General features: G+C 52.6%; 1 protein-coding gene across 1 annotated transcript in view; it reads right to left on the bottom strand.

Annotated features, from left to right (window-relative positions):
• LOC142258829 (uncharacterized) overlaps positions 1 to 14,454 on the bottom strand; it is a 117,135-nt gene that overhangs the window by 15,092 nt on the left and 87,589 nt on the right. The window contains exon 6 of the mRNA XM_075331413.1: positions 1,578 to 1,647. Coding sequence (XP_075187528.1) covers positions 1,578 to 1,647 — 70 coding nt within the window. The remainder of the gene's footprint in view (positions 1 to 1,577; positions 1,648 to 14,454) is intronic.

Below are 14,454 nucleotides of genomic sequence, written 5' to 3'. Positions count from 1 at the left end.
ACCTCCTGCTTTCTAGACTCCCTTCCAACACTCTTGCACCCCTTTAATCTATCCTACACTCTGCGGCCCGATTAATCCACCTCTCCCCTCGTTATGCCCCGGCCTCTCCTCTCTGCCATTCCCTTCACTGGCTTCCCATTGCCGAAAGACTCCAGTTAAAAACACTATCCATGATATACAAAGCCATCCACAACCTGTTTCCTCCTTACATCTGTGCCTTAAGGTCCAGTCACACTAAGCAACTTACCAGCGATCCCAACAACGATAGGGATCACTGGTAAGTTGCTAGGAGGTTGCTGGTGAGATGTCACACTGCGACGCTCCAGCGATCCCACCAGCAACCTGACCTGGCAGGGATCGCTGGAGCGTCACTACACGAGTTGCTGGTGAGCTCACCAGCAACCAGTGACCAGCCACACGTGCAGAGAGCAGGGAGCAGCGCACACTGAGCGCTGGCTCCCTGCTCTCCTAGTTACAGCACACATGGGGTTAATTACCCGATGTGTGCTGCAGCTAAATGTGCACAGAGCAGGGAGCAGCGCACAATGCTTAGCGCTGGCTCCTTGCTCTCCTGGCTACAGCACACATCGGGTTAATTAACCCGATGTGTCCTGCAGCTACACGTGCACAGAGCAGGAGCCGGCACTGACAGTGAGAGCGGCTGAGGCTGGTATCAAAGGTAAATATCGGGTAACCAAGGACAGGGCTTCTTGGTTACCCGATGTTTACATTGGTTACCAGCCTCCGCAGAAGCCGGCTCCGGCTGCCTGCACATTTAGTTGTTGCTGTCTCGCTGTCACACACAGCGATCTGTGCTTCACAGCGGGACAGCAACAACTAAAAAATGGCCCAGGACATTCAGCAACAACCAACGACCTCACAGCAGGGGCCAGGTTGTTGCTGGATGTCACACACAGCAACATCGCTAGCAACGTCACAAAAGTTGTTCGTTAGCAGCGATGTTGCTAGCGATGTTGCTTAGTGTGACGGGGCCTTTAGTCTCCGGGTACCTACCTGCACACAACCTCAGATATGCACAAGATCTCCTTCTCTACTCCCCTTATCTCCTTTTCCCACAATTGCATACAAGATTTCTCCAGCGCCTCCCTCATACTCTGGAATGCTGTACCCCAGCATATCAGACTCTTGCCTACCATGGAGCGCTTCAAAAGGAACCTGAAGACCCACCTCTTCTGACAAGCCTACAATAATCCTCAGTCCAGTACACCTCTGCGCAACCAGCTCTACCCTCACCTACTGTTTTCTCACCCATTCCCTGTAGACTGTGAGCGCTCGCGCGCAAGGTCTTCTGTCCTCCTGTACCAGTCTGTTTTTTAATGTTCATGATTGTTGTACTTGTTTTTTATGTATACCTTTGTCACTTGTAAAGCGCCATGGAATAAATGGCGTTATAGTAATAAAAAATAAATAATTTATGTATGAGATAGCCAAGATGATTGTTTATAAAATGAAGGTCGTCTCCCGTTCAAGGTGATGGTGAGATATGGAGAATGAAAGTCAAAAGTTCAAAACATTGTTATCCTTTTACTCGTCGGTTTATAGAGACCACTACTCACCTGGGTGGTTATCTGTAGGAATCTCCTCTTTACTCCGCTCATCACCCCTCACATATGTCTCTGTAGTATTAATATGGGGCAGATCTTCACCCTGAAACAAATATTGTAAAAGTCACAGACAGATGGAGAAGTCCCATCTATGATCAGCTCTAATCCTGCCATCTCCACCGCTCTCATTACACAAGTATAACACATATAATACTGGAGGATAAAACAAGACTGAGCACAAGACCTTCACAGCCGTCTACACATCATAGGGAGATTTCATGGCCCCTTGTCTCCATCTACCTGATGATCCTGAGGAACATCGGGGTCTTCTTGTTTACAGTCCTGTGGGAGAAGAGGACGGGGACATCTCTCTGGTGTTGTCCTCTTACTGGATAGAACTGGAGGAGACACATACAGGGACTGAATTCATGCCTTACATACAGATAATTATAGGCCGTGTGTATTTAGTCCTGTCTATTACCTGGTGATGTGAGGGGCTGGGGAACCTCCATCATGACGTCCTTGTACAGATCTTTGTGTCCTTCTAAATACTCCCACTCCTCCATGGAGAAATAGACGGTGACGTCCTGACACCTTATAGGAACCTGACACATACAATGATACCGTCACCCCCGATCCCTTCATAGCGTTACTGTATAATGTCCCAGCATTCCCAGCAGTGTCACCTCTCCAGTCAGCAGCTCAATCATCTTGTAGGTGAGTTCTAGGATCTTCTGGTCATTGATGTCCTCATGTATCGGGGGGTGAGGTGGAGGCCCCGTGATTGGGCTCAGGGGTCTTCCCCATCCCTCAGACACAGGGGCCTGACAGCGCTCACTAGAGGTCTTCTTCACTACTGTGTAATCCTGGTTATGGAGAGACACAGTAATAAATCTCACTCCAGACATTTCCAGAGTCCTCACCTCTCCAGTTCTGTCCATCTGTTATTCCCATAGATAAGAATGATGTAATGTGACGTCATCAGAATCTCTCACCTCTCCAGTAAGCCGGAAGAGGATCTCTAGGGTGAGGTGTAATATCCTCTCCGCCATCTTGTCCCTGTCCATATCCATCCTTCACGGGGCAATCAGGAGAATTCTCTTCTATAGAAGATCTCCACTGAGAGGATCCGATATTGTAGGGACCTGAATGGGGAGAAGATGACGATGTAACATCATAAAGAATCCGCTGTAATAATACAATTACTGGAGATAATAAGGGGAAACATATAATGAGAACATTCTGGGGGAACATTATACTGTGTGGGGGCAGAAAGGGGCCGAGGACCGGGGACAGAAAGGGGCCGAGGGCAGGAAGGGGCCGAGGACCGAGGGCAGAAAGGGGCCGAGGACCGAGGGCAGAAAGGGGCCGAGGACCGAGGGCAGGAAGGGGCCGAGGACCGAGGGCAGAAAGGGGCCGAGGGCAGGAAGGGGCCGAGGACCGAGGGCAGAAAGGGGCCGAGGACCGAGGGCAGAAAGGGGCCGAGGACCGAGGGCAGGAAGGGGCCGAGGACCGAGGGCAGAAAGGGGCCGAGGGCAGGAAGGGGCCGAGGACCGAGGGCAGGAAGGGGCCGAGGACCGAGGGCAGGAAGGGTCCGAGGACTGAGGGCAGACGGGTTTCCTCACTTCCGGCCTCTCATAGTTGGGGCGTCTGTATCTATCAAAGGAAAAGGAACAAAAACCTCATAGAAATCAGGAAGAGAAAAACACCAAGAAAGTCTCAGAGCTGAAGGGGTTAATGCCGCCTGCCCCAGTAATGGGGAACCTCCACACACCTCCACCTGCAGAGCCGCACACTAGATATATAATACCCTGCACCTACCTCCACCTGCAGAGCCGCACACTAGATATATAATACCCTGCACCTACCTCCTCCTGCAGAGCTGCACACTGGATATATAATAACCTGCACCTACCTCCACCTGCAGAGCCGCACACTAGATATATAATACCCTGCACCTACCTCCACCTGCAGAGCCGCACACTAGATATATAATACCCTGCACCTACCTCCACCTGCAGAGCCGCGCACTAGATATATAATACCCTGCACCTACCTCCACCTGCAGAGCCGCACACTAGATATATAATACCCTGCACCTACCTCCACCTGCAGAGCCGCACACTAGATATATAATACCCTGCACCTACCTCCACCTGCAGAGCCGCACACTAGATATATAATACCCTGCACCTACCTCCACCTGCAGAGCCGCACACTAGATATATAATACCCTGCACCTACCTCCACCTGCAGAGCCGCGCACTAGATATATAATACCCTGCACCTACCTCCACCTGCAGAGCCGCACACTAGATATATAATACCCTGCACCTACCTCCACCTGCAGAGCCGCACACTAGATATATAATACCCTGCACCTACCTCCACCTGCAGAGCCGCACACTAGTTATATAATACCCTGCACCTACCTCCACCTGCAGAGCCGCACACTAGATATATAATACCCTGCACCTACCTCCACCTGCAGAGCCCCACACTAGATATATAATACCCTGCACCTACCTCCACCTGCAGAGCCGCACACTAGATATATAATACCCTGCACCTACCTCCACCTGCAGAGCCGCACACTAGATATATAATACCCTGCACCTACCTCCACCTGCAGAGCCGCACACTAGATATATAATACCCTGCACCTACCTCCACCTGCAGAGCCGCACACTAGATATATAATACCCTGCACCTACCTCCACCTGCAGAGCCGCACACTAGATATATAATACCCTGCACCTACCTCCACCTGCAGAGCCGCACACTAGATATATAATACCCTGCACCTACCTCCTCCTGCAGAGCCGCACACTAGATATATAATACCCTGCACCTACCTCCACCTGCAGAGCCGCACACTAGATATATAATACCCTGCACCTACCTCCACCTGCAGAGCCGCACACTAGATATATAATACCCTGCACCTACCTCCACCTGCAGAGCCGCACACTAGATATATAATACCCCGCACCTACCTCCACCTGCAGAGCCGCACACTAGATATATAATACCCCGCACCTACCTCCTCCTGCAGAGCCGCACACTAGATATATAATACCCTGCACCTACCTCCACCTGCAGAGCCGCACACTAGATATATAATACCCTGCACCTACCTCCACCTGCAGAGCCGCACACTAGATATATAATACCCTGCACCTACCTCCACCTGCAGAGCCCCACACTAGATATATAATACCCTGCACCTACCTCCACCTGCAGAGCCGCACACTAGATATATAATACCCTGCACCTACCTCCACCTGCAGAGCCGCACACTAGATATATAATACCCTGCACCTACCTCCTCCTGCAGAGCCGCACACTAGATATATAATACCCTGCACCTACCTCCACCTGCAGAGCCGCACACTAGATATATAATACCCTGCACCTACCTCCACCTGCAGAGCCGCACACTAGATATATAATACCCTGCACCTACCTCCACCTGCAGAGCCGCACACTAGATATATAATACCCTGCACCTGCCTCCACCTGCAGAGCCGCACACTAGATATATAATACCCTGCACCTACCTCCACCTGCAGAGCCGTACACTAGATATATAATACCCTGCACCTACCTCCACCTGCAGAGCCGCACACTAGATATATAATACCCTGCACCTACCTCCACCTGCAGAGCCGCACACTAGATATATAATACCCTGCACCTACCTCCACCTGCAGAGCCGCACACTAGATATATGATACCCTGCACCTACCTCCACCTGCAGAGCCGCACACTAGATATATGATACCCTGCACCTACCTCCACCTGCAGAGCCGCACACTAGATATATAACACCCTGCACCTACCTCCACCTGCAGAGCCGCACACTAGATATATAATACCCTGCACCTACCTCCACCTGCAGAGCCGCACACTAGATATATAATACCCTGCACCTACCTCCACCTGCAGAGCCGCACACTAGATATATAATACCCTGCACCTACCTCCACCTGCAGAGCCGCACACTAGATATATAATACCCTGCACCTACCTCCACCTGCAGAGCCGCACACTAGATATATAATACCCTGCACCTACCTCCACCTGCAGAGCCGCACACTAGATATATAATACCCTGCACCTACCTCCACCTGCAGAGCCGCACACTAGATATATAATACCCTGCACCTACCTCCACCTGCAGAGCCGCACACTAGATATATAATACCCTGCACCTACCTCCACCTGCAGAGCCGCACACTAGATATATAATACCCTGCACCTACCTCCTCCTGCAGAGCCGCACACTAGATATATAATACCCTGCACCTACCTCCACCTGCAGAGCCGCACACTAGATATATGGCTGCTCTGTGCTTCCAGGACCTGTGATGATGTCACATGGAGGGGAGGAGTCAGGGGTCACATGATCAGCTCCTCAGTATACTCCTATATTGGCATGAACACACTGGATGAGGCGCGGTGTCAGTGGACGGTTTTAGTAAACCTCTGTTGCGTATGTATGTGACCCCTGTTGCGTATTTATGTGACCCCTGTTGCGTATTTATGTGACCCCTTCAAACTCATTTCAATCTTTGCTAAATTTAATTATTGATGAGTTCAGGTGAGGAGAAGATTTATTAAGCGACTTTAGAAGAAAAACATTTGGACCTGATCGGTCTCGATCACAAGTCGCTGAAAATGTGTGTACGATGTATATGGAGCAGAGCCGCATGTGTACGATGTGTACGGAACAGTGCTATGTGTCAACGTAGTGGAGCTGTGTATGTAGCAAAGCCCTGTGTGCACAACATATATGTAGTGGATACCCTCTCTTACCACTTTACTAATCCCCAAAACACCCGTGCAGGTTCAACATAATCCACACGAGGTCCCACGAAGCTTCAAGCTCTGCTACATGTAGTCACAGCACGCGATCATGGTACATGACTGTCCGCTATGAGGTTCAGGCAGAGACTGAGCTGCGATCAGTGGTGACGTCACTCACCACGGCCACAGCTGGAGGTTCCCACGGTCCTCCACTTGTGACCGCAGGTAACTTGACCTCAGGTGACTTTAGTGACCTCAGCTGAATTCATTCACCGCTCATCACGCGACTCACTCAGTCTGTGCCTGACCATCACAGTGTACATAGGAAATACTGTGGATAAAAGCGCAGAATAGGGTCTTACCAGGTAAGGTAACAGATAAGCCAAGGTAACTTCATTCACCTATTAGGGTTGTGCCAACTCCTAAACGCACATAAAAGATGGTGACAGCCGCAGACCTGGAAAGTGAATTCAGTGCAGCGTCCACGCTGGACCAGGTCCGGGCCTTCTTTCCATAATGGGCGGAATCTCCCTCAGCTTTTTGCTCACAACAGTCTTCGGGACACTCTGCTTTTTGGGCAGCTTTCCTCTCACCCAGACTTTCGTGGCTCTCTCCTCCGGCAGCTTTCCTCTCAGAGTTTTGTTTCCTCTTTTGCCTAGAAAGTCCCGGGATCCATCTTAGTACTGCCGGGATCCATCTTTGGGGCTGTGGATTTTCCTTCTTGCTACACCCCACCTGGGATTGACCGACAGTCATCAATGCTCCCGGGGGTGGGCCAGACTTTTGTGCCATTGTGCTGTGACTCCGTTCAAGATGGGCTTGCTGCTCTTCCAAAGCGGCCAGCGCCATTTTAGTTCTCACGCACACAACACCAACGGTTTGTTTTCTCTTTTTCTTCATTCTCACCGAGCAGGTCACGTTAAAACACGGAAGTTTATCCTGCCGACTACGCCAAGATGTGAGAGGCACGGGGCAGGCCGTAGTAGTCGTGCTTGCAGGTGGAAGCCGAACGCAGCACAGCTGCTCGTTAACCCCTGCCTCCCCGCTGCCACATCACGTACAGGATCACTCCCAACTCATCCGCTCCACACTTCAGTCATTTTCAAAAGACATAAACAAGACGCCATAGCATTTGAATTCATCAACTTGTCTTTACTTCCTTTCTTCGTTTCAATTACAATTCCACTTCTTTCCTTCACAACATTTGTTAACGTCTGGGCTACACGGTCACCGTATTCAGACCCACGGGGGTTCCCTCCAGACTCCATCTCGTAAATGAATTTAGCCGACCGTCTTCCTTGCACCTGGGTTCTGTAAGATAGCGCTAGGCCCCTCAGTTGACCGGCGTTGACCGGATCATATACTCTCTTAGGCCTTCCGTTCCCTCCCACAGGGATGCTTGCACTAGGAATAGCTTATAGTGTTTTTAACTCCTTGGTCACTGCTTAGGTCAATAACAAGTGTGTCCTTCTGTTTAAGGGCGCCACTGACTTCGGTCTCACTAGGGACTTCGTAGGGAAATACGCTTCCAGGAAGACGGCCACCACCCCAACCACCGGACTATACCCCAAGCACAGGGGACGTGACTAGATCATTCTCCAACTTGTCGGCCTCCCACGTATCCATAATCCAGGGATGACTCTTAAGCGGGCGTTACACACAGCGACATCACTAGCGATGTCGCTGATGAAAGCACCCGCCCCCGTCGGTTGTGTGTCACGGGCAAATCGCTGCCCGTGGCGCACAACATCGCTTACACCTGTCACACATACTTACCTGCCTAGCGACGTCGCTGTGGCCGGCGAACCGCCTGCTTTCTAAGGGGGCGGTTTGTTCGGCGTCACAGCGGCGTCACTAAGCGGCCGCCCAATAGAAGCGGAGGGGCGGAGATGAGCGGGCCGAACATCTCGCCCACCTCCTTCCTTCCTCATTGTGGGCGGCCGCAGGTATGGTGTTGTTCCTCGTTCCTGCGGTGTCACACATAGCGATGTATGCTGCCGCAGGAACGACGAACAACCTGCATCCTGCAACAGCAACTATAATCGGGATAGGAACGATTGGTCAACGATCAACGATTTGGTAAGTAATTTTGATTGTTAACGGTCGTTTCTGCGTTTCACACGCAACGACGTCACTAACAAGGCCGGATGTGCGTCATGAATTCAGTGACCCCAACGACATCTCGTTAGCGATGTTGCTGTGTGTAAAGCCCGCTTTTGAGTCTCAATGTTGGCCTTATCTTTTCTACTTCTTCTTTGGGACTCACCTACCCTTTTCCCTCTAACCGCCCTATTTATAGTATCCTGTCCTCCTCCTCTATTAACCGTCTCTCCGCCAACCCAGGTGCCAAGCATACTGTATGATCCTTGGGCCAGACTGCCACCTGGTGGCGACCCATGTCGCGGGCGGAGGGGACGGGCTCGCCACGCTCAGGTCCGGGGCTGCTGCTGCTCGATGGCTCAAGCAGTGGGCCGGCCCCGGGGACTCGAGTAGTGCTCCCCGCCCGTGAGTGAAAAGGGGTGGTTTGTTTGGGAGATTTAGTCCGTGACGCCACCCACGGGTTGTGGTGAAGATGGGCACCACCGCTGCTGGTGACGGGGATCCCGGGAGCAATGGTAGGGAGCAGCTGGGATGTTGTTTTGCCCCTCCGTGGGTAGAGGTTGGTGGTCCCGGGGCCCGGTGGTGTGACGGGGAGGGTTGGTGAGGTGCAGGGTTATAGGGACAGCGCGGTGCGGTGCCGGATGGCACTGGTGTACTCACTCAGCAATAAATGCACAAAGTCTCCGGTAAACCAAATGGCTGGATGGACGGGTCCCGCAGCCGGCTGCAGTGTTGTTGTTGTGCTCTCCTCGGACGGTTGATGGAGGCTGTCTTTGCCTGCACCTGATAGTTTGTTCTGACTCCTGTGGTTGCCCACCGGAAGTCCGCTCCCCGGCGTATATGTGCCGTAGGAGCCCGTGTTGCCCGCAGGCGCTGGCCCTTGGATCTCTAGCCTGTGGCGGTGGCTGTATATCCTCTCGGTGCGGACGGTTGCCTTCTAACGGGACTTGGTTGTTGGGAAACACCTGGGGTTCCTGTCACAATCGGATTTGACTATTAACGGCGGCTCCAAGCCTGGTCGGGGTCCGATGGCCCTGCCTGTGTGCTTAGCTTCACTCCGTTCCCCGGTCCGGTACCGGCGGACCGACGCCCTACCCCGGTCCTTACGGCTCTGCGGAGTTACATCAACTCCTGCAGACGGCCACCACCGTCTGCCAACCTTGCTTTCAGTGCCTGGGCCACTACCCAGGCACACCAGACGTTTCACTCCTCTCCACTTGAACTCTACAACTGATCTGTCTGTTTTTCCCGCCTGCAGGCCTGTGAACTCCTCAACTGCCTGGCTCCGCCCCACCTGGTGTGAACATCAGACCCTGGAGGGAGGCAACAAGGGTTTTTGGTTGACTGATGTAGCTGTCTAGGGTGGGGGGTGTGTGTGGTGTTCTGTATGTGACTACCTGGCTAGTCCAGGGCGTCACACCCACACACAGTACAATGCATTGAATTAAAATATACTAAACCCCTCAGTGTGCCGCAGTTGTGCAGGGGTGGCCTATCCCCGACTCCCTACAGGTGAATGAACTCAGGTGAGGTCGCTGACGTCACCTGAGGTCAAGTTACCTGCGATCAGAAGTGGAGGATCGTGGGAACCTCCAGCTGTTGCCACAGCTAACCTGAGCGACGTCACCACTGATCACTGATTGCTGCTCAGTCTCTGCCTGAACCTCATAGCGGGCAGTCATATGCCATAATCACGCTGTGACTTTACATGTAGCAGAGCTTGAATCCTCGTGGGACCTCGTGTGGATCATCTTGGAGATGCATAGGTGTTTTGGGGATTAATAAAGTGGTAAAAGAGGGTATCTGCTAATACATGTTGTGTACTCATGGCTCCACTAAATAGACGTCATGCACCCAACCGCTCCGTTATGTGGCGCCCTGGACAGCCAGGACGTCACAGGTAGCACACACACCCCACACCCCCAGACAGTTACATTAGCCAAACACAAAATCCTTGTTGCCTCCCTCCAGGGTCTGATGTCCACACCAGGTGGAGAGGAGCCAGGCGGTTGGCCCCACCCATCGAGGAGTTCACAGGCCTGGAGGCGGGAAAACAGGTCAGCTCAGTTGAGGAGTTCAGTTGTGAAGTTCAAGGAGAGTGGAGCTGAGACACTGATGTGCCTGGGTAGTGGCCCAGGCACCGACAGCAAGGTTGGCAGACGGTGGTGGCCATCTGCAGGAGTGGTGGAGGAACGTGGAACCATAGGACCGGGGTCAGGCGGTGGTCCGCCGATACCGACCGGGGAGCAAAGTGAAGCCAGCACACACAGGCAGGGCCATCGGACCCGACTAGGCTGGGAGCCACCGACAAAAGTGAAATGCGAGTGTGACCGGGACCCCGGCAACCGCTCACATCGTGAGGATATACAGCCACCGCCAAGGCTAGAGATCCAAGGGCCAGCGCCTGCGGGCAAAACGGGCTCCTCCGGTATCCATGCACTGGGGAGCGGACTAACGTTGGGAAGCCATTGGAGTCAACACAGTACACAAAGGTGCAGGGAGAGACAGCCGCCATCACCTGTCCGGGGAGAGCACAACGACCACATTGCAGCTGGCTGCGGGACCCGTCCATCCAGCCGTTTGGCTTACCGGAGACTTTGTGCGTTCTATGCTGAGTGAGTACACCAGTGCCATCCGGCACCGCGCCGTGCTGTCCCTGCACCTCACCAACCCTGCCTCCCCGTCACACCACCGGGCCCCGGGACCACCAACCCCTACCCACGGAGGGGGATAATAACATCTCAGCTGCTCCAAACCATCGCTCCCGGGATCCCCGTCACCAGCAGCGGTGGTGCCCATCTTCACCACAACCGGTGGGTGGCGTCACGGACTAAATCCCCAAACAAACCAACTCCCCTTTTCACTCACGGGCGAAGAGCCGCTCGAGTCCCCGGATCCGGCCCACCGCTCGAGCCACTGAGGAGCAGCAGCAGCGCCGGACCCGAGCGTTAGCGAGCGCAGCGCCCCGCCGCCCGCGACAGTTACATACACTGCTCTGCTACGTAGACATCATACACACATAGCACTGCTCTGTACACATCGTACACAAGCGGCTCTGCTCCATATACATCATACACACATTTTCAGCAACTTGTGATCAAGACCGATCAGGTCCAAACGTCTTTATTTTAAAGTCGCTCAACAAATCTTCTCCTCACCTGAACTTATCAATAAAGAATTCAATAAAGCAAAGATTGAAATAACAGTAGGAAGGGGTCACATACATACGCAACAGGGGTCACATACATACGCAACAGGGGTCACATACACATACCTCCCAACATTTAAAGATGAGAAAGAGGGACAAAGTATGCGGCGCACAATTTTAAGCCACGCCCCTAACCACACCCATTTTGCAATCTGTCACGCCCACATCCAATCCTTTTGAGCTATTGATCACATTGTATAAGGCTGCGTGCCCACGATCAGTATTTGCAGCATTTTGGATGTAGCGTGTTTTTGCTGTGTCTAAAACGCCGCATTGTACAGTACAAGCACAGTGGAGGGATTAGAAACCCCGTGCCCACTGTGCTTGTTTTTTCTGCAGCAAACACTGACCTGCGGAGCGTCTTTCCAGACTGCAGCATATCAATTGTTTGCTGCAGTTGCATGCGTCCTCCGTAGGGAGAACACAGCAGGAGACCGCAGCGCACTGAACCCTGATCGTGGGCACAGGCAGCTGCGTTCTCCTGCGGAGGAGACGTGCAGCCCCGCAGGTCAGGACCCGCTGCCTCCAGGACACAGCGAGTCCTGATCGTGGGCACAGGCAGCTGTGGTCTCCTGCGGAGGAGACGTGCAGCCCCGCAGATCAGGACGCGCTGCCTCCAGGACACAGCGAGTCCTGATCGTGGGCACAGGCATACGCACATATGCGGTACATATTTGAAGACAAATTCCCTAAAATACATATAAACAGACAAATCTATACACAGTCATCTGCACTGACATACATAGATATATACATCATACATATACACACATTGGAGGTAATAATATGGGGAAGCCGGCAGCAGCCGCACTCACCTACCCCGCTTGTCTCTATCCAGCTCCTCCTCGGCATATGATCACTTGGCAACACTTTAACAGACCTAGCCACGCACAGTGCACACTGACACCGCTGTGTATGTATCACAAGGGAGGATGGGGGTTTTATATAATATATATATATATATATATATACATATACACACACACTCACTGTATATATACAGTATATAGAGCACAGGAGGGGCTGTGGGCTACAGTATATACAGCACAGGAGGGGCTGTGGGCTACAGTATATACAGCACAGGAGGGGCTGGGGGCTACATTATATACAGCACAGGAGGGGCTGGGGGCTACAGTATATACAGCACAGGAGGGGCTGGGGGCTACAGTATATACAGCACAGGAGGGGCTGTGGGCTACAGTATATACAGCACAGGAGGGGCTGTGGGCTACATTATATACAGCACAGAAGGGGCTGGGGGCTACATTATATACAGCACAGGAGGGGCTGGGGGCTACAGTATATACAGCACAGGAGGGGCTGGGGGCTACAGTATATACAGCACAGGAGGGGCTGGGGGCTACAGTATATACAGCACAGGAGGGGCTGGGGGCTACAGTATATACAGCACAAGAGGGGCTGGGGGCTACAGTATATACAGCACAGGAGGGGCTGGGGGCTACAGTATATACATCACAGGAGGGGCTGGGGGCTACAGTATATACAGCACAGGAGGGGCTGGGGGCTACAGTATATAAATCACAGGAGGGGCTGGGGCTACAGTATATTCAGCACAGGAGGGGCTGGGGGCATAGACAGTACTTGAGGGGCATACATATTAGGCCTGTTTCAGATGTCAGTGATTCTGGTATGTATGTGCTACTTTTTATACGTACCAGAATCACTGACCTATGCAGACCCATTATAATCAATGGGTCTGCACACACATCAGTGATTTTTCACTGACCGTGTCTCCGTGTGGCGTACATGCGTATCCGTGATTGCCGCACAGAAACATGTCTGTTTTTTTTCTGACATCACTGATGTCCCAGGACCACACTATGGTGTGATCCGTGAAACACGTACATTTAAAATAAAAATCTTTTTCAACTCACCTTCTCCAGCGATGCTGAGTTCGGCAGCTGCTCTCTGCTTCTTCCTGGCCGGTTCTTTATGGCATGCATATTCATTTATGCAGCCAGAGTCGACCCGGAAGCAGCTGTAGAGGTGAGAGAGCGGTGGCTGGATGCTGAATCGCGGGACTCTTCAGCACCACGGAGAGCAGGAGCGGGGGCAGGTGAGTATATGTCCATGTGCAATCACGGAGTTTGGATCACGTATCATGGATTGCACATGGACAACCACTGTGTGCCGTGAATCACGGAGTATGAAGGGACATATGCGTGTTTAACACATCAGTGAAGAACGTCTGTGTTTTTCACTGACAGGCATACACGTTACTAAGGGGTATACACATTACTGGGGGAAATACACTTTACTGTGGGGCATACAAATTACTGGTAGCATAGATATTACTAAGGGGCATATAGCTCTGGTGTTGGGGCTTATACAGCTCTGGGGGCACATACAGCTCCGATGGGGGGGCTGGGGGCATACAAATCTGGTGTTGGGGCTGGGGGGCACACAGATCTGGTGAGGGGGGGTGGATGGAGGCATATAGCTCTGGTGAGGAGAGGGCTGCTGGGGCATGCATATCTGGTGAGGGGGGACTGGGATACATATCTGGTGGGAGGGGGCTGGAGGCATACAGAGCTGGGGAGTGCTGGGGGGTATATAGATCTGGTGGGGTGGCTGGGGGGTATACAAATCTGGTGTGGGGGCTGGGGGACATACAAATCTGGTGAGGGGGTGGCTGGAGGCATATAGCTCTGGTGAGGAGAGGGCTGCTGGGGCATACATATCTGGTGGGAGGGGGCTGGAGGCATACAGAGCTGGTGTGTGCTGGGGGGCATATAGATCTGGTGGGGGGGT

The sequence above is a fragment of the Anomaloglossus baeobatrachus genome (assembly GCF_048569485.1).
Source record: "Anomaloglossus baeobatrachus isolate aAnoBae1 chromosome 5 unlocalized genomic scaffold, aAnoBae1.hap1 SUPER_5_unloc_13, whole genome shotgun sequence".
Taxonomy (NCBI): domain Eukaryota; kingdom Metazoa; phylum Chordata; class Amphibia; order Anura; family Aromobatidae; genus Anomaloglossus; species Anomaloglossus baeobatrachus.
This window is presented reverse-complemented; position numbering and strand designations above follow the sequence as displayed.